The sequence below is a fragment of the Haemaphysalis longicornis genome, unplaced genomic scaffold, assembly GCF_048455015.1.
Source record: "Haemaphysalis longicornis isolate Haplotype H1 unplaced genomic scaffold, Haemaphysalis longicornis Haplotype H1 scaffold_18, whole genome shotgun sequence".
NCBI classification, from domain to species: Eukaryota; Metazoa; Arthropoda; class Arachnida; order Ixodida; family Ixodidae; genus Haemaphysalis; species Haemaphysalis longicornis.
In genome coordinates, this window is record NW_027526282.1 from 5,876,872 (window position 1) to 5,903,713 (window position 26,842).

The 26,842-nt window shown below is 45.6% G+C and overlaps 2 protein-coding genes across 2 annotated transcripts in view; one reads left to right on the forward strand and one right to left on the reverse strand.

Moving 5' to 3' along the window:
* The window catches only part of Mrna-cap (RNA guanylyltransferase and 5'-phosphatase mRNA capping enzyme), a 62,232-nt gene extending 56,146 nt beyond the window's left edge, over window positions 1–6,086 (reverse strand). Inside the window, exons 1-2 of the mRNA XM_077696099.1 lie at window positions 6,033–6,086; window positions 2,588–2,703 (exon numbers count right to left, since the gene is read on the reverse strand). Coding sequence (XP_077552225.1) covers window positions 2,588–2,684 — 97 coding nt within the window. The 5' untranslated portion in view covers window positions 2,685–2,703; window positions 6,033–6,086. The remainder of the gene's footprint in view (window positions 1–2,587; window positions 2,704–6,032) is intronic.
* A 364-nt stretch (window positions 6,087–6,450) lies between these two features.
* Window positions 6,451–26,796, forward strand: LOC144166593 (uncharacterized). Its single transcript, XM_077696100.1, has 7 exons — window positions 6,451–6,863; window positions 7,233–7,282; window positions 9,830–9,980; window positions 11,620–11,741; window positions 16,717–16,836; window positions 22,184–22,402; window positions 26,235–26,796. Exons 1-7 carry the CDS (start codon window positions 6,838–6,840, stop codon window positions 26,597–26,599), a joined length of 1,053 nt encoding a protein of 350 aa, XP_077552226.1. The 5' UTR covers window positions 6,451–6,837; the 3' UTR covers window positions 26,600–26,796.
* The last annotated feature ends 46 nt before the right edge of the window (window positions 26,797–26,842 follow it).

The window sequence follows — 26,842 nt, forward strand, 5'->3', positions numbered from 1 at the left end:
GTCGCCCAAAAATTTTTTATTTCCCGCGCAATGATTGCACCCTGAACTTGCCACAGCCATCATAAGTTTGCCAAGTCTAGCTGACGATGGTCGTGCTTACCTCTTCTCTTTCAAAGTGGACATGGCTACGTTATTGCCACAGACTTGCCGATGTTAGCGATATCGACAAGCATGAGTTCAATATTGATGAGGGAGAAACTCTCACTAAATGCACATAATGTTCTCACAAGACAAAGAAAAAACGCGCTCAGCTTGCTGCGGCAACCGTATCTGTTTTGATGTCCCGCACAGTGACAGCAGCAGCCACTTATTGGTCGACCTGTTCTCACCTCGCAGCAAACTCGTTCAGGCGCGTTCCATAATTCACGAAAACAGTGCATTTTGCGTCACATTGCAACACGACTGGCGGTGGTCTGTGGAATTTTTGTAATGTTTTTATTTATTGTGGTTATTATGTTCATGAGACCTATTGTAAAAATTCTGACCTGCAACTTACTTGCGTTTTCTGCTCTGAAACTTTTTTTGCGAAAAATTTACCTCGCGTAATGAACACACCCCTAAATTTGCATCATATTTTTGGAAAAAAGGTGCGATTATTACGCGAGTAAATACGGTATACAGCCAACAACTCCCTGCATGATGCTGCCACCTACAACAATGTGTGGAAAGTAGGCAGACAGTTAGCCAGATTTGAAGATGTTTAAGGTGGCATGGGTATGTTGTCGCTAATTTCGCTAAGGTTACCTAAGCTTTGCCACTGGCTGCCATGCAATATATACGCATAATATACCGTATTTACTCGCGTAATGATCGTACTTCTTTCCTAAAATTTTTATGTAAATTTAGGGGTCTGTTTATTACGCGGGGCAAATTTTTCGCAAAAAACTTTGGAGCACAGAAAAGGCAAGCAAATTGCGGGTCAAAATTTTTACAACAGGTCTCATGAACATGATAAAAATAATAAATAAAAGCATAACAAAAACTCTGCACACCGCCGCCAGCTGCTTTGCAAAGTGATGCAAAATGCAGTGTTTTCATGAATTATGGAATGCGGCGGAACGAGTTTGCTTCGAAGTGACAACAGGGCGACCAGTAAGTGGCTGCCGCTGTCACATTGCGGGACATCAAAACAGACATGGGAGCCGACGCAGCAAGCTGAGCGCATTTTTTCCTTTGTCTTGCACGTACATTATGTGCATTCAGTGAGAGAAATTTCTTCCTCAATATTGAACACATGCTTGCTGATATCGCTAATATCGGCAAGTCTGCGGCAATAACGCAGCCATGAGCGCTTTGATTTTGACAACAAACTTCAGAGGTGCGATCATTACGCGAGTGCGACCATTATGCGAGTAAATACGGTACATAAGGAGAAGTGCCCGATGACTGACTAATTCACCAACGCCCAGTCAAACCTGACGCTGCCAAGGACTACAAATTTCGAGAGTACATTTCTACCACGGAGTAGGGGAGCACTAATGCTGGATATTCGTAAATTACACTCCTAGAGGAAAGGGGGTAGCTGTGTTTTCGGAAATTCATGATTAGTATCTAGCTCATCCCTTGAGATATCAAAGTGGTCTTTAGCAATATATGTAGCCCGTACAAGTATCTAAAGAGTAGTTTCAGGGTTTGTCCCACGCCACACAAAAATGAGGGTGAATTTCGGCCGAATTGCATGTTTTTATGTGTTCCTAAATACGTGTTACTAGGCAAATTGAGGCACTGACACACCCAGGCATCATCGGGTACTATCACAAATTAGTATGTGCGTAATATAGTGCTTATTAATTGACGTTTGTGCCTTTTAACAAACGCCTATAGAAAAGGTTGCCAGATGCATTTATTTTTCACTTACACGTCCCCATCTCTTTCTTCCCCATAAATGCGCTTGAACAACGCCTCCCAAGCCTGTTTCCTCGTTCACAATTTGCGACAACTATACAAGTAAAGTGTGAAGCATGTACAGGGTGCCAATACTAATTTCCGCAGATTTGACATGTTCCTTGTTATAATATCACTGCTGCTGCTATGAGCGGTATGTACTAGCCAACTGACATAGACATGACCAACTTTTAATTACACTCTAATGTCCCTTCAAGGACAGCCAAGAGATAATGAGTAACACAGCAGATACACACGGATGACATAAGCAGTTGGGAGAAAAAAAGGATGCAAACAAATGAAACTGTACAGAATTCCATGCCCTAGGAATGGTTTCTTCCGATGTATCTAACTAGGGTTTGAAGTTCAGCGAGATGGTTCTTCTGCACATAATAACAGAAAACAACGTGTACACGACAAACACGAGCACTTTAATACACGGCGCTCACAAACACAGCACTCAGATTTTGCGACGTCCTTTCTCCGTTTTCGCCTGCGCACCGTTTCTCATCAAAATCAAGCCCATTGGAGAGGCAACTGCCTTACAGTGGACTGCCAACAACTGGCAACAGTGATGACAACGAGCTTGATAGGTGTGCTCCCCATCTCTCGAGCGCAGTGAACAAATTCTAACTGCCCCAGAACAAAAAGGGCAAGCCACTGGATGACAACGCCACTGTGCCAAGACGTGCGGGTGCCTTACCAACAATGAGGGCGCCCTTGCGCGGGCAGTTGAGCCAGCGCGGAGGCGGACCCAGTTCAGTACGGGGCCGCCGCTTCCGTCCCTGGTAGTCCGCCATGGGCACCGCTCTCGAATGCCTGCGCAACAGCCGAGAGGAACAAGTTTCTCAAGGCACCTAAGTCTGCTTGCCAAATTTGAAAGCAGAAGCCCCGCGCACAATCTGACGGGTCATGTCCACTCGTCGACACAACAGCCACACTATTTGACTGTACTTAATCGATCTTAATCAGCTTTGATCTCTACCTGAATCTACCCTAATTTATCGCAATCAACCCTAATAATCTTAATCCCACCTTAAATCATCTTGATCCACCTTACTAATCCCTATTACTAACCACTAACCAATCATTAGCCACAAAAAAACACCCGCAAGGCAAGCAGCAATCAGTGCAAGTGATAGCAGAGTAACAGTGCCAGGGCACTACTGCTCTCCTCCATGGCACAGTTGCCGCCGCTGAGGTCTTATGACTTTGTGGTACCATTCGTATTGACGCTGACGATGCCCACAATCCCTTTTCGCGTTAAATGAGACATATAAGGATTTCGCCATGTGCACGCAAACCCCATCTGCAAGCAAGTCCAACAATGTCGGCAGACGGAACACCACAATTGCTGTCTTGCAAGAGGTCAAATGGCCGGTGGCTGTTCAAAGGTTTACGTTACCAAAAAAAAAAAAGACTACGAAAATGAAGGATTTCCACATCACTTACAGAAATCGGCACGCACATATTTACATGACCGGATGACTAGAGCAAGATCAGCTAATGATGGTTGAATTTCCCTCAAAGAAAGCTCACTTCAACGCTCACTTAAGGTAAAAAAAACATTCTGCAAGCACATGCCAACGTGGTGTTGCACCCAATAAAAATACATTTCCCTTTATTAAGAAAAGCTGCACATTTTCTTCAATTTCTCATTCCACTTAAAGGGGCCGTGCAGAGAAAAACAAGTGTGTTTTATTTGAAAGAATTCATGTTTCATAGTGCCCCCAGGGCTTGTCCGGAAGCAAACTATGCTTTATTCACTGAGACATTAACCAATGTAAGTTAAAATTTTTTCTCCCACCAAATCGTGTGTTTTGATGGCACCTGCAATGACATCACAAGAAAGGTCTTCCAGCCGCTGTGGAGCCTTGTTTACCGTTAGACAACCTAGATGGTGCCACCATAGCGTGGCGGGCAGTTTTCTGGCTTTGTTTTTTTTTTTTTTGGCAATATTTGTACCTGGCTTGTTTTTGTTCAGGTAGAAAATAATCGTTTCGTGAAACATGGTGTTCAATCGGCAAATACGGCCACGTAAGACACTGTCACTTACGCCAATTGGCCAGGGTCGTCTGAGACAACTCCAAAGCGTTGCAACGCTGTGCAGCTAAAAACAAGCATAGAGCGTGCAGTATCAATTGCAGTACGCATTGGTACTTGTATGTTCACATGTACTTTCGTAACTGCCACTGTTTACCCCACTATTCTAACTGCTATAAAATGAATGCACCCTAAATTTTAGCCCAAATAGCATGTTCGAAAAGCTTACACACCCTGCCTGATTTGCGTTTGCCGGCCTCAGCCAATCGGAGAGCTGGCCCATATGACATCATAGGTTCTGTTGCGGGAAATGAGCTAGTGGGTGGCATGGCCATTCCCTTTTTTCCTAATTATATAGCTTATCTGAGCGAAGTTTACGTTCAAAGTGGTGTCAGTATGATTGTTATGAGGCAATCTTTTGAATGAACCAAACTTGTGTTTTGTCGACACTGTAACAAAATAACATGTTTTGTCAATTTGAACCGTGTTAAGCTGGATCGCTGATTGCTAGCGCATTCCTCGCAATGAATCGAGTTTTGTTGAGCAAAACAAAATAAAACAAGCTCAAGTACACAACACATAAAAGGCAGGGGCATCTTCAACAGCTGTTGCTGCATCCGAATGTGCGTAATAAAACACAATGTCTCCGCACCCGCCGCGGTGGCTCAGTGGCTAAGGCGTTACGCTGCTGAGAGCGAGTTCACGGGTTCGATTCCCGGCTGCGGCAGCCGCTTTTCTGATGGAGGCGAAAAGCGAAAACGCCCATGTGTACGAGATTTCGGCGCACGCTAAAAGGTCCCCAGGTGGTCAAAATTAATCCGGAGCCCCTCCACTACGTTGTGCCTCATTGCCTGCATTGCGTCGGCGCGTTAAACCCTACAATCAATCAATCAATCAATCAATCAATGTCTCCGCTAATCACCAGTCAAGTTAGCACCCGGGAACGACCTGAAGAAGTTTCCACAAAGTATGCAGGTGGAGCCCTAAGCAAAGCCGTATTGAGCATTACCATTTCAAGCATAAACATTAACTTACGTTTCCCAAGTCGTGTACCTAGTTATGTTCGAGGTGTGATTGAGTTGGTTTTGCGCCAAATTCTGGCTGGCGTAACACGGGAACTGGCACGTTCGCCAACTATCCTGGTTGGCTAAATGTACTGAGCAACACCCGCTACTACTCCAGGCATTTGACATGATTCACTATCCACTATTTCAAAGCGACTCACCGTCAGAATCGAGTATTTTTTTCCTAGCTATAATCAAAATAACGGCGATTTTCTTCTCAAGGAGGTCGTTCCTGTGTTTCTGGCAGCAACAAACCCACAAGGGCGCTGCCATTCGCAGTAGTTCCAACAATTCACTTCGTAGCAACGTTGCTCCGTAGGACGCTGCGAACCGAGCGAGTGCGCAAAAGCGTTCGAGGCTTGAACACCGCAAGCGATACCCCTACCTTGAATTTGTAAGAATGCAAAAGAGGGACACAAACACCAGTCAATCGAACACAGAAACACGAAAATCAGGTATAATAACAAACATTACAAACTAACTACAGCGACTGAATCTGTGGAAACCGCTGCTTTCTGCAGACGCGCAAAGGGCTACGAGGCAGGATCGCAAAACTTTCGGAAGCGGACTTCAAGCCTGACACTCGGCGTAAAAAAGGTGTGCTTGAGTTCATAGCTACTTCGAAACAAGCAGCTTGAAATTTAATGCTTACGTTCAACGTGAAGGGAAAGCGATGGCAAAACGGTTTCGCATGCTGACGCGTTCACAGGTAGGCCCTGGACTGAAACGTACAAACGCTGCCTAAAGCAGTATTTACAGTTGTTTCACATTGTGCTGCGGGCAGTGTCTGTGGAGACGTTTATCGCTGCAAGTTTTCAGGCGAAAATTCATTCAATGAGCATACGATCTCCAGAGTCAATGGTAAGTCGCACTCGACGGGATGACAAGACGCCTATGTGCCCTAGTTTTGGCCACCGTATTAAATCCCTTGCGACGTTTCCAATATTCAGTTGATTTACTAAAGGGAAGTCACAAAGGTGCTTGGAAGCTTCCGGGGGGCAATCAAAGTCGGTGTTAAGACGTGTAGAAGAAAAAACAAACTTGCTTGCCCTTTCTGGAGCAGTCAGCCGGTGCACTGAAACGACGGCGATACACAAAACACTGCCTGCTTCGAGAGTATTGTCTGTTGTCGTTGAGTGTGCCCTCTACTGCCTCTAGTCTACTAAGCAAAAATACATTAAGCTAAAATACATTATTTGCAAAAACCAAAATAATTTTAAGCGTAACAAAATGCATATCTCGGTGTATTTTTGTACTTTCAGAAGCGAACGGTAAACAAAACGCTACGCTTATTTGGTTTCGTTTGTCCTTGTTTTACCTTCTTGAACAAAAAAAAAAAAAAGATGTCCAAAGATTTACGCTCTTGGTGATTTTTATTATAAGTGCACAATCGACTTTTTTAACGTTCCTTATGTATGGTTTGGATTTTTGGTCACGGCCGGTGTAGAGGGTAGAGAGACCTGCAAAATCACGTCGTTTTCCTTCGCCTGCGTAGCAGAAGTGCAGTAAAATGTAAAATCCTCGAGGCGAGCGAGTGCATGCTATGCTCACTGTGACAGAGTGTAATCATTCAACGCTGCAAGCTCAGATAAAAGGAAAACCGAAAAGTCTACACCTACGGTAGTAAACGAAACTCCGCTCAACTGCGGCGCGGCTAATTCGCTACTTGACCTTGTAGCAAGAACAACAACAACAAAAAAAGTTTCTCTCCCGCGCGAACTTTTGTAAGCAGCGTTCAAATGAGGTTGCAGCACTTTCCCGGCATTTTTATGCGCTTTTAATAACACATACTGCCCGCATCGTCTTTACGTTTGCTGACTCTCTCGTGAATCTCAGAGATCGAGGCATGGCCGAAGGACGAAGGTCGTCAAGGTATGTGAGGGTGTGTCGTTCGGTTTGTCGGCGTAGGCCGTTCAGGTGACGGTACTAGTCATTCTTGGTCTGAAATAACTTGTTTTTTTACAACGCGAGCCATCTCACAAGATTCGCAGTCTCGCTAACTAGGGTATCAGTACTGTTCTGCGTTTACGCTCCACGTTCATACCATGCATGCTCTCCATCGTCTCAAAAACCCGACTGCTGGAGCAGGCACTGTATCGAAAACTGTACAAACATATAAGTGTAGAGGTTATTGTGTTCCGCAATGGGCCGGAAGTTATAGTTACCAGCTCACATTGTGAACCCTGAGTTATATGCAGGGTCAACTGTCCGGTAAATGATTCCACCTCGCTTTATTTACAGGTCTGTCAAAGTTATCAACTACGCGAAGCTGGAAGTCGGCAGTGACGAGGGTATGTGCAACCTTCTCTCAACTTGGACGCTGTTCCGTATCGCCATGGGTGATGGTCTAAACGATCTGTTTATAACTCCAACTGTGTGTTTCTTTCGTATGTGGTTTCTGTGTATGTGTGTGCGTGTGTCATATAGCATTCAAGCATGAGTGTCTCGCCACCAAGATTTGAAATAACACTATTCTTGTTTCCTTCCCAGCCTAAAAAAAAAAAAAGAAAGAAAAAAAAACCATTGGAAGTCCATTTTGACCTGTCTAAAACACCATTGAACCATCTGGAAGTGCAGTTGGTTCCAATTGGTCCAATGGTGTTTTGGACAGATCCAATTTGACTTCCAATGGTTATTATTACTCTTTATTTCTTTTCGGCGAGGTTGTGAACACCAAATTGAAACGTCTAATGTGTACGTCAAATGTACCAGGATCTCTCATGTTAAAGATACGCAGGAGCAGAGAGTAGTGATTAAATAATCGCAGTGTATAGAGTTCCGTCCGACGGCTCTTTAGCTGGGCCTTGCAGTGCCGTCAGACAGCGCTGCAAGTGTATGCTCCCGTGCCGTCCGGACGGTCCAGCGCTTGAAGCAGAACTCTCAGCACACGGCCAGCACGAAATAAAAGAAGTTCCTTATGTGCGCACTAGCCAGCTCAACATCGGACGCTCGCAAGTGGTTATATAAGCCGTTGTGTTAATGTATCCCTGTGAGCAAAGCGATGAAGCGGCCTTCGCTTTACGTCGCTTTGCGACGGTGGAGCCTATTGCTCATCCCTCGTCGCGCGACGCCATCGCAAAACCGAATAGCTAATCACGAAAACCGAATGGAGCCTGACATAGCCGGTAACAAAACGTTTGTTTACATCCGCAATGCCAAACGGCGGCGAGCCGCCGCCCAGTCAAGGTTTGCCCGGCCCGCCGAGGCGAGCCCGCTGGGCCGGCAAGCAGCGTCCGTGCTGCCTGGCTCTTTGGTCAGTGGCTTTAGCATATACATGCACTAATCGACAAACAGTGTGCGACTCATCAGTGCGCAGAAACTACTTTGACTTGTCAAAGCAAGTCATCCTCGTAGGTAGCTGGATGCATAGCGGGACGGTAGGCTGACTTGCAGCCTTGTCGTACCTCTATCGGCGAGTAGTAAACACCCATAGAGTTTCATCGTGGAGTTCCAAGGTGCCAGAACTTCTGCGTCTGTTAAAAGAAGCGAACTTTGCGGTCTGGGATACAGGTGTTAGAAGCAAACGTGTGTATTAAATTTATTAAACCCCAACCCCACCTACGAGCAGTGGGCGGCCCAGCTGATCAGCTCAGACCTCTCCGACCCGCGAGACCTGGTACGAAGAGCAAGAGCAGCCAGCGAGGACCTGGGTTTTCCGGACTAAAGAAGACCCCTCACAGGGCAGGTGCCCCTAACATCAGCACCTAAAGCTCGTCTTAAAGTTTATTCCATCCATCCATCCATCTTCTTGCAACAAGATGTGTTGAAAAGTGTCTGCTTGAGCTCGTTATTTTCGACTCTTCCCGCAACCCGCAATGCTTTCGGTACAATTCCAGGTTAGTAGCATGTGTTTTAGAGTGATTTCTACCTGTTTTTGTCGCGTCCATGTAACATAATATTCTTTGACTGCAAATGGTTTAAGCACCAAGGAAGTTACACAGGTCTTACATTGTAGCTACATGAAACCGTATCATTTCTCGTCGCAAGTCCGAACACCGCCTCATCTCGCGACACGCGTCGCGCGCCCAACGTGCCCTAGTCACTGGGTGAGCGCACATTGCACCTTGGTTTCGGCTTGCTTGCTCATAGGGATACATTAACACAACGTCTTACATAACCACTCGCCAGCGTCCGATCTTGAGCTGGCTAGTGCGTCATAAGAAACTTCTTTTCTTTCATAACAATGTCAAAAGACGACTGAAGCTCGAAGGGGCGGTGCTGGCCGCGCGCTGAAAGCTCCGCCACTCAAGCGCCGGACTGGCTAGCCGGCCGGACGGCACGGGAACATATGCTTGCAGCGCTGTCGGACGGCACTGCAAGGCCCTGCTAGAGAGCTGTTGGACGGGACTCCAGACACTGCGTTAATAATTAGCGGTAACTCTGGCCAGTCCGTGAGCAAAAGCAGTTTTGCCGCTTTGGTGAAAATCAAGACAAACTGCTCTCACCGTGAGAGCGTAGAGTACCTCTAAACTGCTCAGAGTACACCAGCAGCTGCGTTCGGTATATCATTACAAGCTACTTCTGACTGTCTTTATACTCGCAGTCCTGGATAAGTCAGTCGCTTCCTATGATCCACATACATCTGGTGTACCTTTAGCCTCTGGAATCTAGTTACGCCAGCTATACCTTTAGACCCGGTGGAAAAAAAAACGAAAATCAGGTGGAAGCCGTTTTCAATGAGTGTCAATGTGATTGATGGAGACCTGCTTCAGGGCTGCTTTAGATGATTGATTTAAAGTGCGTGCTAAAGGGATGAGGATGAGTAAAAAAGAGGGGTAATGGTAAAGGCAGAACAATAATAAGTGTGTGGGTGATTTGGCGGCAATATTTGCATGCAGACGACGACTTCAAGTCAGGAGAAGCTCCACCATCAAAACGCACCAAACCTTCATCCACCAAGGAGGCACCGAAAAAACCCGAAAAGAAATCGAAGGATGATCGAAAAGGAGCGGCAAGTTCAAACTCTACTGACCAGAAGGAGAAAGCAGGGTAAGTTGTGTGCGTTTGGTTCTAATTTAGGAGTCTTGCATAATTTAAATGATCCCAAACCTCTCACTTTATTGCGACTAACTGCGAAGAACTTGAAAGGCAGTTTTCATATCAACAGAAATACAAAGTCTGTTCTGGATAAAAAGCAGTAACATTACCTACCCGTCGGAGTGGCTATGGCGTTGCTCTGCTGAGCACGAGGTCGCGGGTTCGATTCCCGGCCGCGGCGGCCGCTTTTCTGATGGAGGCGAAAAGCAAAAACGCCGGTGTGTACGAGATTGTGGCGCACATTAAAGATCCCCAGGTGGTCAAAATTAATCCGGAGCCCTCCACTACGGCGCGCCTCATTGCCTGCATTGCGTCGGCGCGTTAAACCCTACTATCAATCAGTCATAAAATGATGGAAAAAAGCTGCTACTCAAGCAACATTACACATTTGCTTATGCAAAAGACCTTACCTAGCTGACTACGTAACTAAATGACTTGCCGCATACCTTTTTTCAGGTTGGTATATATTGTTGAGCTGTGTGTGCAAAATAAGCACTGTCAATAGGATAACAGTGGCTTAGTCGCTTTTACGGCTGTAGGGGCATCACAGCCCAGCGCGCATTGCAGTGAAGCTGCACCAAAAGAAGTACCTTGTATATAATCCGCACCTTTACTTCACCCCTGAAATTTTCGTATTTTTGGTGCGGGTTATGCGCGGAACATACAATAAATGTTTCTCCTGATGTTAGACGACACTGCACAGTTTCCCTTTGCAGTGGATCGGTGGCTGAGGCATTTCTCTGTGCAGCATTGGTATATGGTTTCGATTCCCACTTACAAAAGCTATTTTTCTGATGGAAACGTTGGTGTGTAGAGTATTTTGTCGCACCCTGAAAAATCCTCAGCCAGTGTCAAACAGCCCTTCACTGTGGTATGCCTCATAGCCTTGGGGTAACTTTGGTCTAAAATATCATTGTCTACCTCCAGCAGGTCTTCCTTGAAAATACTGCGGAATCTCGCTTGTACATTCCTGTCCTATGGGATGTCCTGCACTGTATGACCGTTAGGTCCAGTTCAGTGATTTTTTCACAGAAGCAAAGTAATTAGTGTGTGCTCTGTCTGGTGTGAAATTGTACACGTGCCTCATGTACCTTTCTGTGGGAGCCACAGGGAAACCAACTGTAAGTATCCTGGTCTTGCCTCATTGTCATTTTGTCTTTTCTTCGTTATCATTGTATCGTGAGCATAGATCGCAAATCTTGTTTCACTTGTTTGGTGACGACAGTCTCACTTAAGAGAGATGCATACCAAGATGCACATACCTTTATTTTTGGCTCTACTGGTCTTGGATATTATGTCTATTGATGACTAATCTACTCGAAATGCATATCAAAGTGATGAGACGTATAAGTTGGAGGTGCAAATGTTTTGAAAGGCGTGTGTGCGTCGTAATAGCACTCTCAACACCTTGTTCTATAGAATGCCTTGTGCTTCAAAGACACGTAGAGCCTCAGAAGTTTTCGTTTGCGGACATTAAAAAAATACATGGAATCACGGTATGAGCTTCGCTAAAAAGAAAAAAAAAACGTATCTTTGCTGTTGTCCCCAGGAGATCGTTGCAAGACTCTCCCCTTGCTTTTGTTGTGTGCAGGAGGGCATCACTGGACGACAAACTGTTTCAGCGAGACCTCGAAGCGGCTTTGCGCCTATCCCAGAATGGGCAACCCCCAGCCCTGCAGGCCGAAAACTGCAGCATTCTCCACCAGAAGAACGGTTGGTGTTGCAAAATGGTTTGTTATGCAAGCAGCAGTACTTAACTCTTTCGGGACCGCCGGAAAAAGTGATCAAAAAGGGAGGTCTCGGTACAAATTTTTTATTACATAAAGCAACGGCACCATCCTGCCTTAGCACATACCAAAATGCAGCTAATTATATGTTCTTTGACATGCAATACCAAGTTTTACTTCAACACTGACGATAGAACCATGAAAAAATCTGAAAGTAAGAACTTCGTAAAAAAACTAAAGAAAAATATGGAAAAAAGCATAAATATAAAGATATTAAAAAAGAATAAAATTATTTCAGAATATGCAAAATCTAACACAATGCTTTGTTTCTTCATCGCGAAAGTTTGATGTGGCTAGGTGTAACTGTTTTTTTTTGTTTTGTTTGTGATCTCTTTGGCACTAGGGCCATTGCTATGTCGTCGCTCAGGTACATGCTGGGCTCTCATCTCGGCGAAAACTTTATCCGTTTCTGCGCTGGTGGCAGGAGATCACCACCATAGGCAGTTAACACCCTAGCGAACAAATATAAACCAGCCAGAACATATTTTGAGCGCACATACCTACTCCAGAGCCAATTGAAACCGAAACCAACACCCACCTTTGAGCGCGATTTGATGTTCCAGGCTGATCGACACCCGAATCCTCACTCGAGCTGAAATCCGATCTCTAAAGCCGCAATCCAACTCTTCACTGCCACTCTCATCATTAAAATCCACAGTAGAAGGCGAAGATATACGAGGCGAGGCGAGGCAGAACTTCACAAAAGAGAAAACCCCAGTTTTCAAACTATCTCCTAGATGTCGCTAGGTGTTCCATCGAGCGAGAATTTGTATTCTGCAGGCTCGCGAAACCATCGATCATATGTGATCGATGGCCTATGGAGCGGTCCCGAAAGAGTTAAACTATCCCAGGTGCGGTATTGTTACTGTCACGTAGCCAAGGATGGCGCGAGGCGCTTGAAGGAATAAAGTTTATTGGAGCGAACTTGTGCTCCTTAATTAAAGAACTTAAAGAATACACAAGCATCGAAGAAGCAGTCAACAGAGGCACGTGCACAGGCTTGTCGGCAAATTAAATGATGTGTTGGTTGCCCTGTGAGCACTTATCTCTCAGCACCAGTCTTTCTGGAACCATCGAACTTAATCATGAACATTGTTCATCAAAGAAGAAAAGTCCAGGCTTGTGGTCTATCAAACAAGATTGCGTGGCGCGGCAAACGACAAACAGAGTAAACGAGTACCCAGCTTGAACAGCATAGGATATGTTCTGTGAGCAGGCGCTGGTCACAGAACATAAAGAAGACATGTTCTTGGCATTATTGTCAGGAGGAATGGCGTACTAAAAATTGACATGTATTCTGAATGAAGGCACATTTTCATGAAAACCTGGGCACCAGGCGAGGCCAGAGCAGATCGCTCTGTTTGGTCCATCTGTCTGCCTTGTCGGCTCCTCGTATAGACTCCTGTGTATTGCTGGCATAGATGACCTGGGAACTGTTCTGCATTAACTTCTTTCCACGTTTGTGGCTAATTTTGGGCTTGTTCTTTGGTAACCCCTAAGTACTCTGGTTTAGTAGTGACGTCTTGTCTTGCAACTTTGTCACTGATGAATTCCCACAGTCCTCTTGTGTTTGCGGCACTTCGCCCACTTGAAAAAGGACAGACTGTTTATAAGAAAATAATTCAGGAACAACTATTCTAAAGGTGCTGCCTCAGAGATGGGTACCTATATTCGTTTTCTGGCGATGCCAATCTATCTATTCAGACCAACTTCGGTTGTGTATTCAGTGTCCCTTTAATCGTGGTAGCATGAACAGCATGTTTCTTGCGCGAAAGTCAACTCTGATCACATGATGACAAGGCAGAGGCAAGCTTGGAACTGTTCATTCCGTGTTCAGATCGAAAGCCTGGCCAAGTTACAGCATAGCACCCATCAAGCACTGCGAGAGCACATGCTGACTGCAGTGCACACACTCCCTCCTTTTTTGTAGGCGACATTGCGAAGTATGTTTGGACAAGCCCCGACTGACTTCAGTTAAAAAAAAAAAACATTTAGCTCATAGCCTATCCAAATGCTTTCCCAATATTCTGCAGAGAGAAAGAGAAACACATCATGGTAAAAGCCTGGGTTGCCCGGCATTGCCGTCTCTAGAGGGGGCTCAGATTTTTTCTTCATTGTGCAACAGGCAGTGATCAAAGAATCTGTCACACATAACAGCTAATTCGAACAAGTTATAATAGTCAAGAACTTTAATTGCTGCAGTTTGTGTGTAGCAAATTTGGCCTCTTTTATACTTGAGGCTACGAGAACTACGGATGCAAGGAAGAGACAAGAACGTGTTAGGCAAGCTCGTAAGTTGTTGTCTGGTTCTCGCTGTTTATGGCGATATATGGCCCAGTGTGCACATGCCTGCCAGAAGCTGTGCATCATAGCAGGTGATTGTTCATCATGCTAAAAAAATGGTTTAGACATTTGCCAGGCCCTTTTAAGTGGCTCTGGTAGCCTTGGCTTGGCCGCTGACTGCCACCATGTAACACGGCATGAAGACAGCGCAAGACAAAAGGGAGAAGACGGCATTACCAGTGCTGTGCGTATGAAAAAAGGGCATGGTACAAAAAAAGGACTGAACTGCAGCTAGGAAGGTGAATTGGTGAACTGGCGTTGTGGAAACAACACAGGTTTGAAAGGAGCAGTGTTTGTTTTTGTGCGTGTTGTTTTGCACCTTTCGTACAATGTTATCTGTGTACTGTGTTTACACAACACCACTTTACAAACTTGCCCATTTACAAAAAGTTCCATACAACGCAGTGGATGCTAGACAGTTCTCAACAATCTGCTGCTAAGCACATCTAATACCCCTGTCACATGGGCACTTTCAATCGCGATTGAGTCGATCCAGATCGAACTCAATCCGGATCGGGCGCATGCTACACGGCAGTTTCAATCGCGATCGAGCTCGATCCCGCTCGAACTCAATCCTGGTTTCTCAAGCGCGATCGAACGAAAACGGCGATACTCTCGTCCCCGCTCAGTAATGACACAGAAGGTGAAAACTTCAACTAACGCTACAAACTGTGTAAATAACGTGACCCAAATAAGCGTGAGGTAACATTTACATAGTTACGTATACCTACGACCGTGAGAAGTTACCAGACGCCGGCCGCAAGTACAATGTTAGCGCCATCTAGCGTACACGAGTGCAACCGGTGCAACTTTTCGATCGCGATTGAAACGGGCTGTGTAGCAGCGGAAGTGCGTCGAGTGCGCTCGAAAACTTGATTGCGATTCACTTCAATCGTGATTGAAAGTGCCCATGTGACAGGGGTATAACCAGGAGGCGGACTCTTAGCCTTCAACCCAGCGTCCGGGCTAATTGTGACTCATGCGGCATATTCTCCCCTGGTGAGCCTGGGGAAACATTACTGCGTTGCTGTTGCCCTAGCAACGCCGCCACCATGTTGGCCTTGAAGGCGTTATAATTGCCATGCCAACAATGCGAGGGCGCGCAGCTTGCGTGAGGGAGAGGTAACGCTCTCCCCTCTCATGCCGGTTGGTTTCTTCCCCCCTCCCCGTGTCCCCCCCATGATTGATTGATTGATTGATTGATTGTGGGGTTTAACGCGCCGACGCAACGCAGGCGATGAGGCGCGCCGTAGTGGAGGGCTCCGGATTAATTTTGACCACCTGGGGATCTTTATCGTGCGCCGAAATCTCGTACACACGGGCGTTTTTGCTTTTCGCCTCCATCAGAAAAGCGGCCGCCGCGGCCGGGAATCGAACCCGCGACCTCGTGCTCAGCAGCGCAACGCCTTAGCCACTGAGCCACCGCGGCGGGTGTGTCCCCCCCATTCCCACCCGGCAACCGCAGGCGCCACCCACCCCGCTGCCTCCAACGGGCAAGCCTCGCCGTCCTCTCTCCGCCGGCACGAAGCCACGCCGCTTGAGCAGTAACGACGCCAGCTCGAATATCACTTGAACACTTTATTCGCGTTACGTGCGCGAACGCGACGTGTGGCGAGGAACACCGATGACCAATACAACACAGACACGGTTGTCTGTCTTCAAGCACAGCACACGCACAACATGAGTCCTATCCTTCAGCTCAGCTTCACGTACAGCATACGAACGACATTCTCACCTTTTGCTAACAGCACTCAGTCTTCGCGTTACGATTCATCCTGGTGTTCTTGGCGTCCCTTTTGTAGCACCGTAATATTCGAGGGAGCACATATGAGAAATCGCCCACTATGATGAGACGCGCGTCGGCGTCGGCCTCGCTGCTCGCCGTGCGGACTGCGGAAGCAGCAACTGCGGTGACCGTTATCGCGCATGCGCGCCCCCAGCGCGCCGGAGAGAAGCGGAAAGAAAAAAAATTGAGAAAGAGGAGTGTTTCCCCAGCGCCACTGCCTCTAGGCGCGCAATAATAGAACCGAAACTAGAAAAAGTAGCATTGGCCTGGTATAACTCCCCGTCATAATTTGCGATGGCCGGCTGAAGGAAAGCGACAGGTAAAAAGGCCCAATGCTCGTTGTCCCTGTCGTGGCTTTTCTTGAGCTGGCCACTGTAGAATGTCACAGCCAGTTAGATGCACTCAGTGGCCGATTGTTGATAACAATGTAGCATCCACTCTGCTGCATGCAATTTGTAAAATGAACTACAGTAGCCGACCATTTTTTCGGACTCCAAACATTCGGACTTGCTGGATATTCCGGACTACTTTCCCGAGGAACCACCAGTTGTCCCATAAGAATTTTTTGGGCTGCTCTTTTACTCGAACCATTTTTCGTTTCCCTCCAGGTCCAAAAAATCGGTCGGTGTCCTTGTATCTTGTGCCAGCTGAATATTAGCCATTTGATGTCCTCTGGTCACTGATGCGTTCTAAGTTGGCCTGCTTTACTGTGTACTTGTTGCAACTGCCCCGCAACTATTAGCTCACTCTTTTGCCTTCTGCGACTTTGCAGGCAACCTGGGAGACACTCCCGGGGTGCAGAATGACGGGGCCATGTTTCCCGAGGGCCTGGAACTAGCTGGCGAGGAGGTCGTGCAGTCGGAAGAAGTCGGTGCACGACCGGTACCACCTGGTATGCGCTGCAGCCTCGTTTTATTGCAGAAGTGCAGAAGTCTTACTAGGCTAGCGTTGCGTGCTTCCAGTACCTTTGTCATCTGTAGCCGCAGCTGACAACGACACACCAAAGTGCCTTTCCACCGGAGCTGATGCCAGTGCCAATGATATTTATTTATTTATTTATTTATTTATTTATTTATTTATTTATTTATTTATTCATAATACCCCAAAAGGCCCTCGTGAGAGGGTATTACATGGGGGGGGGGTTACATGAGCAAAAGTACTAGCACTGAACATCAAAAACGGAAAAAAAAAAAAACAGGATAAAATTTCAAATTAAATACAGACTAAGGTTGAGGTATATGTTATAACAATTAATTGGTAAAGACAGCAAAAATAGAGAAAAGAATAGGCAACAAATCGTTCGAATACAGACAAGTACACAGTGAATAACTACCTATGAAAATGCACGAAAAAATAATCGATGCACTTAAAGGAGCCATGAAGAGAAAACACAAGTTTGGTTCATTCAAAAGATTGCCTCGTTAGAATCATACGGACACCACTTTTAACGTAAACTTCGCTCAAATAAGCTACATAATTAGGAAAAACGGGAATGGTCATGCGACCCACCAGCTCATTTCCCGCAACAGAACCTATGATGTCACATGAGCTAAGCTCTGCGATTGGCGGAGGCTGGCAGAAGCAGATGCAAATTAGGTAGAGCTTACAAACTAGACGAACGAGCGATTTGCGCTTAAATTTAGGGCACATTCTTTACAAAGCAATAAGAATGATGGGACAAACAGTGGAAGTTACGAAAGCACATGTAAACATAGAAGTACTGATGCGCTCTGCTGTTCGTACTGCGCACAGCATGCTTGGTTTAGCTGCACAGCACTACGGGGCTTGGGGTTGTCTCAGACGACACTGGCCGATTGACGCAAGCAACGGTGTCTTACGTGACCCCATTTGTCGAGCGAGCACTGTTTCAGGGAACGAATATTTTCTCACAGAACAAAAACAAGCCAGGTTTAAATGCGGGCAAAACCAAACCAAACGCTTGCCACGGTATGGTGGCGCCATCTAGGTTACGAAACGTAAAGAAACGCGGGAACAAACCAACACCGCTGTACAGGGTGGAGACAACCTTTGAACGGTCCCGTGCCGCCGCAATTGGGCCAACGGGCTCAACGCGTTATTCTTTTCGTTTCCCACGAGACCTACCAACGCGAAACAGACAATATGATTCAAACTTCTTTAGTAAACCGCGTTGCGGCGATAATTTTAGCGCGGTTTTGACACAATGACTTGCTTCGGCGGTGAGCGAGCAACCGAAAATGGCGGCGCCAGCGTATACGTGTCTCTACCCTGTACGGCGGATGCGTGAATGAAGGTACTCTAGGCTGCAGAGCGGTCGGTTCCTGTGATGTCATTTGGGACCACGAAAACGCACGATTGAGCGAGAAAATCAAATTTTTAACCTAAATTGTTTAATTTCTCAGTGAATAAAGCACCATTTGTATCCGGACAAGCGCTGGGGGCACTATAAAACACGAAATCTATCGAATAAAACCAACTTGCATTTTCTCTTCATGGCTCCTTTAATGATAAAAAGAAAACAAATAAAGCATACACTCAAAAACGAATAAAAAATATACATTCACTCATCACATCGCAAATAAGCTGAATCAAGGTAAATAACAGTACACATTTGCTCTGCGCGTTCCGGAAAAGAGGGGAAAAAAAAAACAAGTAAAAGAGCAAAAGTTAGATGGTGTCAGTATTTTGTAATGGTAACAAGAAAACAAGTGTCGGAAAATTGACTCTAGGCTCTCGAAAATCAGTCGAAGGCCTTAATTACATGTAGAAACTGACTAAAATGTGTTCTAATTAAAGAGTAATTTTAGCAAATGGCGCCTAAATACGTGAATTTGGAAGTCACTCTTCAAATTTTTCCGCCACACAGTCACCACTACCAGCTCTGTTCGACCGAATGATAGATGGTGTCATGCAGCCGAGCACCTCATCGAAAAACCAACATGCTCACTGAACAAACATGTTGTGGAACGGTCTCATTCTCACTGAAGGTTAGAGAAAGCCCGCAGTCGCAATGTTTTGCATTCAGATGTGTGGTCACACAAGTGTAGACGTCTCTTTCAATTTCTGTTCTTCTCACGCGGTAGCATTTGTATAATGAATTACCCTTATTTAGGCTACAATTTGTGGGGCATCTTATTCTATTTTCTTTCAATTTCTGTTCTCACACGGTAGCATTTGTATAATGAATTACCCTTATTTAGGCTACAATTTGTGGGGCATCTTATTCTATTTTTTGATGCTCACAGTTCTGAACAACAATTGTGTAACATGTTTATCGCATTCTTGTTGTTCACACCAAGTGGCACAGATGTCAATTTTTAGATACGAAGCATCTCATGCTCTGGGCTGTGTCCCTCCCTCCCTTGTTGTCGTTGTCCGCCGTCCACCGTCCACACTCTATTGCGCATGCGCGTCTCTTCAGCCCCGTCAGCGTTTGGGCTGACGTCAGCGCAGTCCACTATAAAAAGGAATAGTTAGGCGGCGCCCAGTTTCGATCCCACGACTCTCTGGCCGCAACGGGAGGTACGCGGCACTCTTCCCACTGCGCTACAAACCGAGACAGGAGCATGTGCTACGAACGCGCCATATGTCCTTCACTCATTCAAACTACGTCAAGAAGCTACTGATACAATGAAGGCACGAGAAGCCGAACGTCACCGGAAACGACGAACTGAAAACTAATGGGAACTTCAGTCGACCCCATGGCTGCTTCGCATACTACTCAGGGTTGCCTACGGGAAGATGGTGCAATTCTTTTAGTCTTCCTGTAAGCGGATGTTCAAGTTGAGGGCCTATTTAGCTTTACCACATGGCCTGTAAGATGACTTCTAGTGGCCTTCACTGCTGCGCCATGCTTTTCCATGCAGTGCCTGTCAGCTGTGCGCAAGGTGCTGTTCATTAGCATTGTTCCTTGGTTATTTGGCCTGACGTCATGCTAAGGATGGTTGTTACGAGGTGGGTTGTAGCTAGTGTTGTGCTATGGGCTGCAGGAATTCTTGGTGAAAGTTGACAAGGGCAGGCTGTCATCTGTTTTCGGCTGACATCATGTTTCGCTCCAGATGAGCAAACGCTGTCTGTCATGCAACTTGGCTTCGAAGCTAGAGGAGCTGCTTGGTTTGTTTGAAACAATAGTTTTACATGGTTGTAAACCACATCTTATCGCCAAGCACAAATTCTTAGAAAATCTGAAGATCCTCAGAAGAAGCATGCTTTACAAAAAAAAAAAAAAAAAACGAGAAAGAACGAATTGACCTCTGTGTTAGCTAGTACACGATAATAGAAATATCAGTTTGTACTTAATGTTGAGCGCTTGCACAACACAACAAGCACAAAATGAAAATGGCAAAGCTTTCACCCGAAGTAGCCAGCATACAGCTGTTGATATGAGCACCACACACAGCAATTCATGCCTTGTCTGTAAGTTCAATGCACAAAACATCTACGGTGCATCTGGCACTCAACGTTTGTGGCTAGTAGTGCTGGTGGTATGATAACAATCATGTTTAGTGTGGCACATTTGCTGCTGAGAAAATAAATTCATTTCGTTTCCTTAAAGACCCCGTTCGGGGTATTACATAACGGGTGGGTTGCATAAAAACTGCTCAGAAGCAATCTTTTGTCCTACGGTGACAGGTGATTAGTGATGCTGCCTGTGAAGGTGGAAGTACAAGTTATGGCAGGAATGGCGCCTAAAAGTCCATTCCATTCAACACAAACACTTGCCTGTTGTAGTCGGCAACAAACGCTAGGCACAGTGTGTGTGTAAACTGAACCGTTTCTCGCAGCAGCCAGTAGTGCACAAAGAAGATACTATACATCTGTGCCAAAGCAGTTGTGCAACCTCTCGCTGTTGTCATCCGAGGCCTGTGATAGGTTGACCTGAAATTTTGGTCATGTAGGCTTGACACTCAGCAGTGCAAACGATAATACCTGTTTGCTTGCGAAACACCGTGTTTGGCAAAGCTTTTTTGTTTGTTTGTTTGTTTGCATTCAAAAAGTGTTTCCTTTATGCTTACAGGAAAATATTCTGTGAGTACTAAAGGTGGGCAAATATTCGACGCTTTGAATACTCTGCGAGTAGTGTCTGCTGTTCGGTACAATTCGGAGCACAGTTTTGCCGTTCGAAGTATTAGAGGTTTTCCAATATTTGAAGTTCACTTATGGTAGATCAAGAAAAGTTGGATGCACCGGATGACTTATGAGCTTTTTTAGCAAAACATGACTTTCAGGGAGGGCCTTTTTGCACAACACCAAGGCTCTGCCAAAAAGCCTAACATGTGTGAGCCTTGTGCGAAACAGGGGCGTGCCAACTCTTTTGAAATAAATTTGAATATAGTCACTTTGCACAAAAACAAATTTCATACCTACAATCAGAATGAAAAACTACAAAAGTCCTCCAATTTTTATCATCATAACTGCAAAAATTAAGACCAGTGTGCCTCTTAACGACCCACCAATGGATAGTTGCATAATTTTTTCAACCATCTCTGTAGATTACCTTGTTATCTGCAATTTTGTGTTCCCTTGGTGCTGTTTTATTCAATGAGCACGTATGTGGAGGTTAGATCATAACCACGTGTTGGCTTAATAAGGCACGTGTGTGTGTGCCTTAAATTTGGCTCAGTATTTGAGCACCTAATTGTCTTTGCACTGTTGAACATAGGTTGCACAGTCAATTAGTCGCAGCTCTGAGCAGCAGTTTCAGATCCTCATTTTCGGGAAGTCTTGACTTGAGCAGCTGCTCTTTGTTCGCCAGCATCTTGCTGTGCTTTAGGCCAATGCAGGTCACCTGTAGGCAGTTTGCACGTAAATAGCAGCACTGTGAGTTCTTTCATTTTAGCTTCTGCTGGCCATCTTTGGTCTCCATGAGTTGGCGACGTGGCTTAAAAGCTTCCCTTTTATCATAGTTTATCATAGCTCAAAAGTTGCCCGCAACTGCACAAAAAACATCAGTATTACTGTAAAGTAAAAATTAAAGTCGTTTTATCAATGGCAATGTGCAGCTCCAAGGCATTTATTTGTGAGAGATTATTTGATTATTCAGAAGCTTCATGCAAGACGGACAAAAAAAAAATGTTACACTTTTTTTTTGCTTATTTTGGCTTCAAGGGCGAAAAGAAGCCACATGGCTAGCCAAGCCAAGTACGGGAGGAATGTTGTTAGCTGCGATGGCGGCGCCCACGACGGCACACGATTGCAGCAACAGATTTCCCTCCGGTACATATTAGTGTGAAGAAACTCTATGCCTTTTATGACTGCAGCGGCACCTGAGGAGGAAGACTACCGACCTGACGAGGATGGGGAGAGTTCTGCCTCGGAGGAGGACGAGGAAGACGACGCCTCGGACGACGACTTTGGCGGGGGCAGTGACGACGACGACGAAGAGTTTGCCCCGACAAAGGCCAAAGCCACCCGTCCCCGCAAGCAGCCCGCTGCCCCACCCAAAAAGCCCGCTGCCTCTGCACCCAAGAAGGAACCAGGTCTGGCATGGATTGTTTTACGTTGTCTTATTACAATTCAGGGTTCGCACAGGTCCTTGAAAACCTTGAAAACCCTTGAATTCAGAAGTGTCAATTTGAAAGCCTGGACAGTCCTGGAATTTTTAAAGGGTCCTTTTATACCCTTGATTTTTCTGGAGGGAATCAATGGCCCTGTCTTTTCACAAGAATTTAAAGTGTTTGTCGTGGATTTTAGGTGTTAACAAATGTAAAGAAACATTGTAACAGTCAAGTTTCAGTGTATTGCGTGAAATTACAAGTGGATTTTCAGTATTACGAGGCAACATTGGGAGCAGGCACTTCTTAATCCAATCCACGTCACAATACAATCCAGTGAAAGCCGGCATCTGTTCTCTCTCTTGCATCTTCCATCTAGTTTGTGGACGCTCGCCCATTGCATGTGTTCTGTGCCTCATACGGTCCATCTGCGTTTGCTTGTACGTGCAAATGGTGGACGTGTACATAGTTCGTCCTGCCTTACACCAACACTTGCTGATTTAATTTCAGCTGGTGCTCTTGCTGACAAAGCAGGCAATGCAGGCAATGCAACGAACTTCTTTTGAAATCAAACAGCCTGAGCAAAACACCAAGAAAAAAGAAAAACCTTCAACTACCTACCATGAAATAAAAAATAGAGCTGGGGGAGCATTCACGAACCCGTTAGTGCCAAGCTAAATGTGCACTAATGTGCTTAGGTATTGTGCAATAAAAAACTTTTGCCTTGTGTTGAAAAAGTTAAAAATAGCAGATAAAACATTAGATGGGGACCTTGAAAATTTTTTTTTCTGGTCGTTGAAAGTCCTTTAAAACCCTTGAATTTTCGCTTTTGAAGCCTGTACGAACCCTGTGCATGCTCACTCAATTGCAGCACTTGCCTCGGTGGCTCAGTGGCTAAAGCGCTGCATGTGCTGCAAGCCCAATGATGAGGGTTTGATCCCAGTTGCGGTGGCCACTTTTCAAATGGAGGCGCAAAGCGAAAACGCCTCGGGTGTCGAGATTTGGGTGCATGTTAGAGATCCCTAGGTGTTCAAAATTAATCCGGAGAGCCCTCCATTATGGCTTAGCTTCGGGCAGTTATACCCCCCCTAGAAATGTGAAAAATTTTGTTAATTTTCTTGAAAAACTTTAAAACCCCGCAATCAACACAATGATCACTTGGTTGCAGCTTCTTCTGGCTCTAAGGATCTGAGAGTGAGATTGGCAACTGTGCAACTTTTCTGTAACTGAGTGGCATTTTCACTTGGAATTAGTGGATTGGGTGCAATCAAATACAGTTTAGTCCACTTGTAACGATACTCAAGTGCCAAGGAAATCCGATCGTTAGAACCGATAATTGTTATAAGCAGATTGTGAAGGGATAAAAAAGACAAAACAGCGCTCAAAACATCTTATTCGAATGCAAGCAAGGTCATACTTTGATTTATTTGCGGAAAAGAAGCCGTGCTCAGTCAGCTTTGTTTGCCGCACGCGAAGCTTGTTCACCTAGCTGAGCGAATAATCCTTGGCGGAAATGAAGTCCCCGAGGGACTCTGTCATGTGTTGGGCTTCCTGTGAAGACACTACCCGAGTAAGCTGGGCAACCGTGTCGTGAGAGCCGTAACTGGCAGTGCTGCCGCAGCTCTTATCTGCACATTGATTGCCTCTTCAGTGAGGCACTTGAACGTCCCTTCCGCAGAAAAACAGAGGCAGTTGAACGGGCACCCAGTCAAATTCAAAAAGCAGTGCGCATGTGACACTACAAGTGAACGGGCGACTCACGAGCGAGTGAGTGGCGCGATCTCGCGAGAGGGTGTTCGGTAGAAGAACTGCTCTCCTCCTCCCCTCGCTTCCTCGTAAGTGGCGCAGTCGACTCGTTTTCCGAGGGGTGGACGGGATGCAAACGCATCGCGGTTTGCGGCGCATTCTGGCGGTGAGGTGAGTCGGCGGTGCCTCGTACTTTTGGCGCACGCTGGAACCAGATTCAATCGTTATATCTGATATCGGGGCACTGAAGCACTGTAATAAGTGGTTTATTTTACCATAGAATGTACACAAAAGGGGATGGTCACTATGCCATATTTGTTCATCGTTATATCGTAGATATTGTTATAAATGGTATTGTTACAAGTGGCCTCGACTGTACTAAGTGCCTGCTAAAAAACGAAACACCTTTGCATATTTTTGGCAGCTTCAAATTATGACATCGGGATGCAGATAATCACCTGTTAAAAAGCAACAGTCACGTCTTTAGTCGAGTAACGAGGTGTCATTGGAGTGGATGTTTTTGCAGTTGCAGCAACTTTTGAGCTTGTTTTGGATCCGTGCCATGTCAAAATTGAACGCTTGTTATTAATTCCTGACACTGGGCTTGTTGAAGGAAAGCTTGTGCAAACTCCAGCGCTAGGTTTCGCTTTAGTACTGGGCCTCAGCTGCTCTCCTTCACTTTCTTCTGCTTTCTCGGCACGCGACCTTGTCATCTGCACGTTTTGTGACAGCCAGTTTGATGCAAAAATTGCATGCTTCTGTGGTGCAGTAGCATGAGTGCTATGTTGGCCTCCACCAGAACATTCGTTCAGGTGACAAGCAAAGCTGCCATTTTCTACCTAACCAAGAGCAGAAGACACTGCGGCCCGTGCTGTTTTTCTATGCTAGAATTGGAACTGTTGTTTTCTTACCCAGAAGGGTGTGCTTTATTTCTTCCTAAATTTTTGTGCTCAAAGTTGGTGTCTCTGTACACCCGCACAACCTTGGTTAAAGAAGGTGCGGTACGGTAACTTTGCAATGTTTTACAGCTTAAGTATGGGGTCTCTCACGCAAGCACAAACCTTGTTGAAGCGGATACAGTAAGTTGACACTGTTTTACAGCGTAAGCTGTTCGTAACACAGTTTCTGCAGTCGTTTCAAACACTGTACTAAAAATGTGCTTCTCCCACTGCCACATTTAGGGAGCAACACAGCTCTTAAAACAGTTTCTCTTAATTTTTAAGTAAACTCTGTGAAACTTGCCAGTCTTGCTGCCTTTTGTCCACTGATTTCATATAGGCCACTATTTTTTGAGTCATTCAAATATTTCTTAAGGTAATTAGAGATAATCAGTCAATTTTTGAAGGAGCAATAGACAAAACAGTGTTAGTCATAAAACTGTAATCTTTACATTTTCGAATACTATGAACCCTGGTGAATGCAATAAGAAAATCGTTTTTTCAATGCACCTCTCAGAACTAATTTTACAGGCCACTAGACTTTGGTGTTTGAAATGGGCATTCAAAATGGTTCCTTGCCATGGGTGCCACCAAACTTTAATGAGCTCTAAAACTAGTTCCAAGTGGTGCATCAAAAAACTGCTTCGATTATTGCATCCACTTACTGTTTATAGTATTGGAAAATATAAATGCTGCAGTTTAATGACTGACACTGTTTTGCGTATTGTTCCTCCAGAAAGGGCTAATTATCTCTAATTATCTTGGGAAATAATTGACTGACTCCAAAAATAATGGCGCATCTGAAATCAGTGAGAAAAAAAGCAGCATGACTGAGAAGTTTCACAGAGTTAATTAAAAAATTGAAAGAAGACATATTAAAAGCAGTGCCCCCTCTTAAACAGTACATACCCATATGACGATCAGCCTAAAATAGATCAGAGCTGTGTGCCTTGTACCAGGAGTACAGGCTTCTTCCTTGCTCACTTTGTTATCTGCCCTGCTCAGTGAGATGTTTCGTGACATGGCTGGTGCTGGAATTTTGTCAAATCTTGCACTGCCATAGCCAAAGTACGTGTGCGAGCATGTATGGAAATAAGAACGTCCCATCTTTGAACGTGTTTGTGACTCTGCAGGTAGTGCAAGAGGGGCAGTTACCAAAAAGACGCCATCGGTCATGCCACAGGCCGCGGCTGCGAAGAGTGTGGTCCCACCTAAGCCGCAAGCTCCCATCAACTCAGTGCGTCCACCTTCAGCACCTTCACAGGTCACGAAATCAATGCCAGTGGCACCTCGTCACTCAGCCACGGCTGCAAAGTCCTCATCACCAAGTGCGGCTGTTTCACGGCCGCTCGCACAGCGCACTGCCCCAGCCGGCGGTGTGCCCATGACTGTGCCCAAGTTCTCGACGGGCCAGCTGCCGGCGTCTGGGATTCGGCTCGGATTATCGCGCCGACGATTTGGCAAGCCGCTTCACAGTGTCGTCAAGGTGCTGCAGTGAACTGGGCAGTCGTTTGTGGGGAAGGTGAACGGAACTGTGGGCGCATTCGTGAAATGCGTGGTTTGACCTGTGGACATCGCAGAACTCTTTGAAGGAGACGCTGCAATTGAAACTAACTTTGTTATTTATGCACCTGTTGTAACCAAACAATGCATGAGTAAAGTTGGCTATGACGAAGCCAAAGCAGAAATCAGTTTTTAGCTATCTTGTATAGTTTTCAAGGTACAAATCCCACTTAATAAC

Excerpts from the sequence above, each read along its gene's own strand:
- LOC144166593 (XM_077696100.1), top strand. The coding sequence starts at position 6,838 with ATGGCCGAAGGACGAAGGTCGTCAAG. Across the intron at positions 7,283-9,829 it reads GGAAGTCGGCAGTGACGAGG|ACGACGACTTCAAGTCAGGA; the intron begins GTATGTGCAACC and ends ATTTGCATGCAG. Across the intron at positions 9,981-11,619 it reads GACCAGAAGGAGAAAGCAGG|GAGGGCATCACTGGACGACA; the intron begins GTAAGTTGTGTG and ends TGTTGTGTGCAG.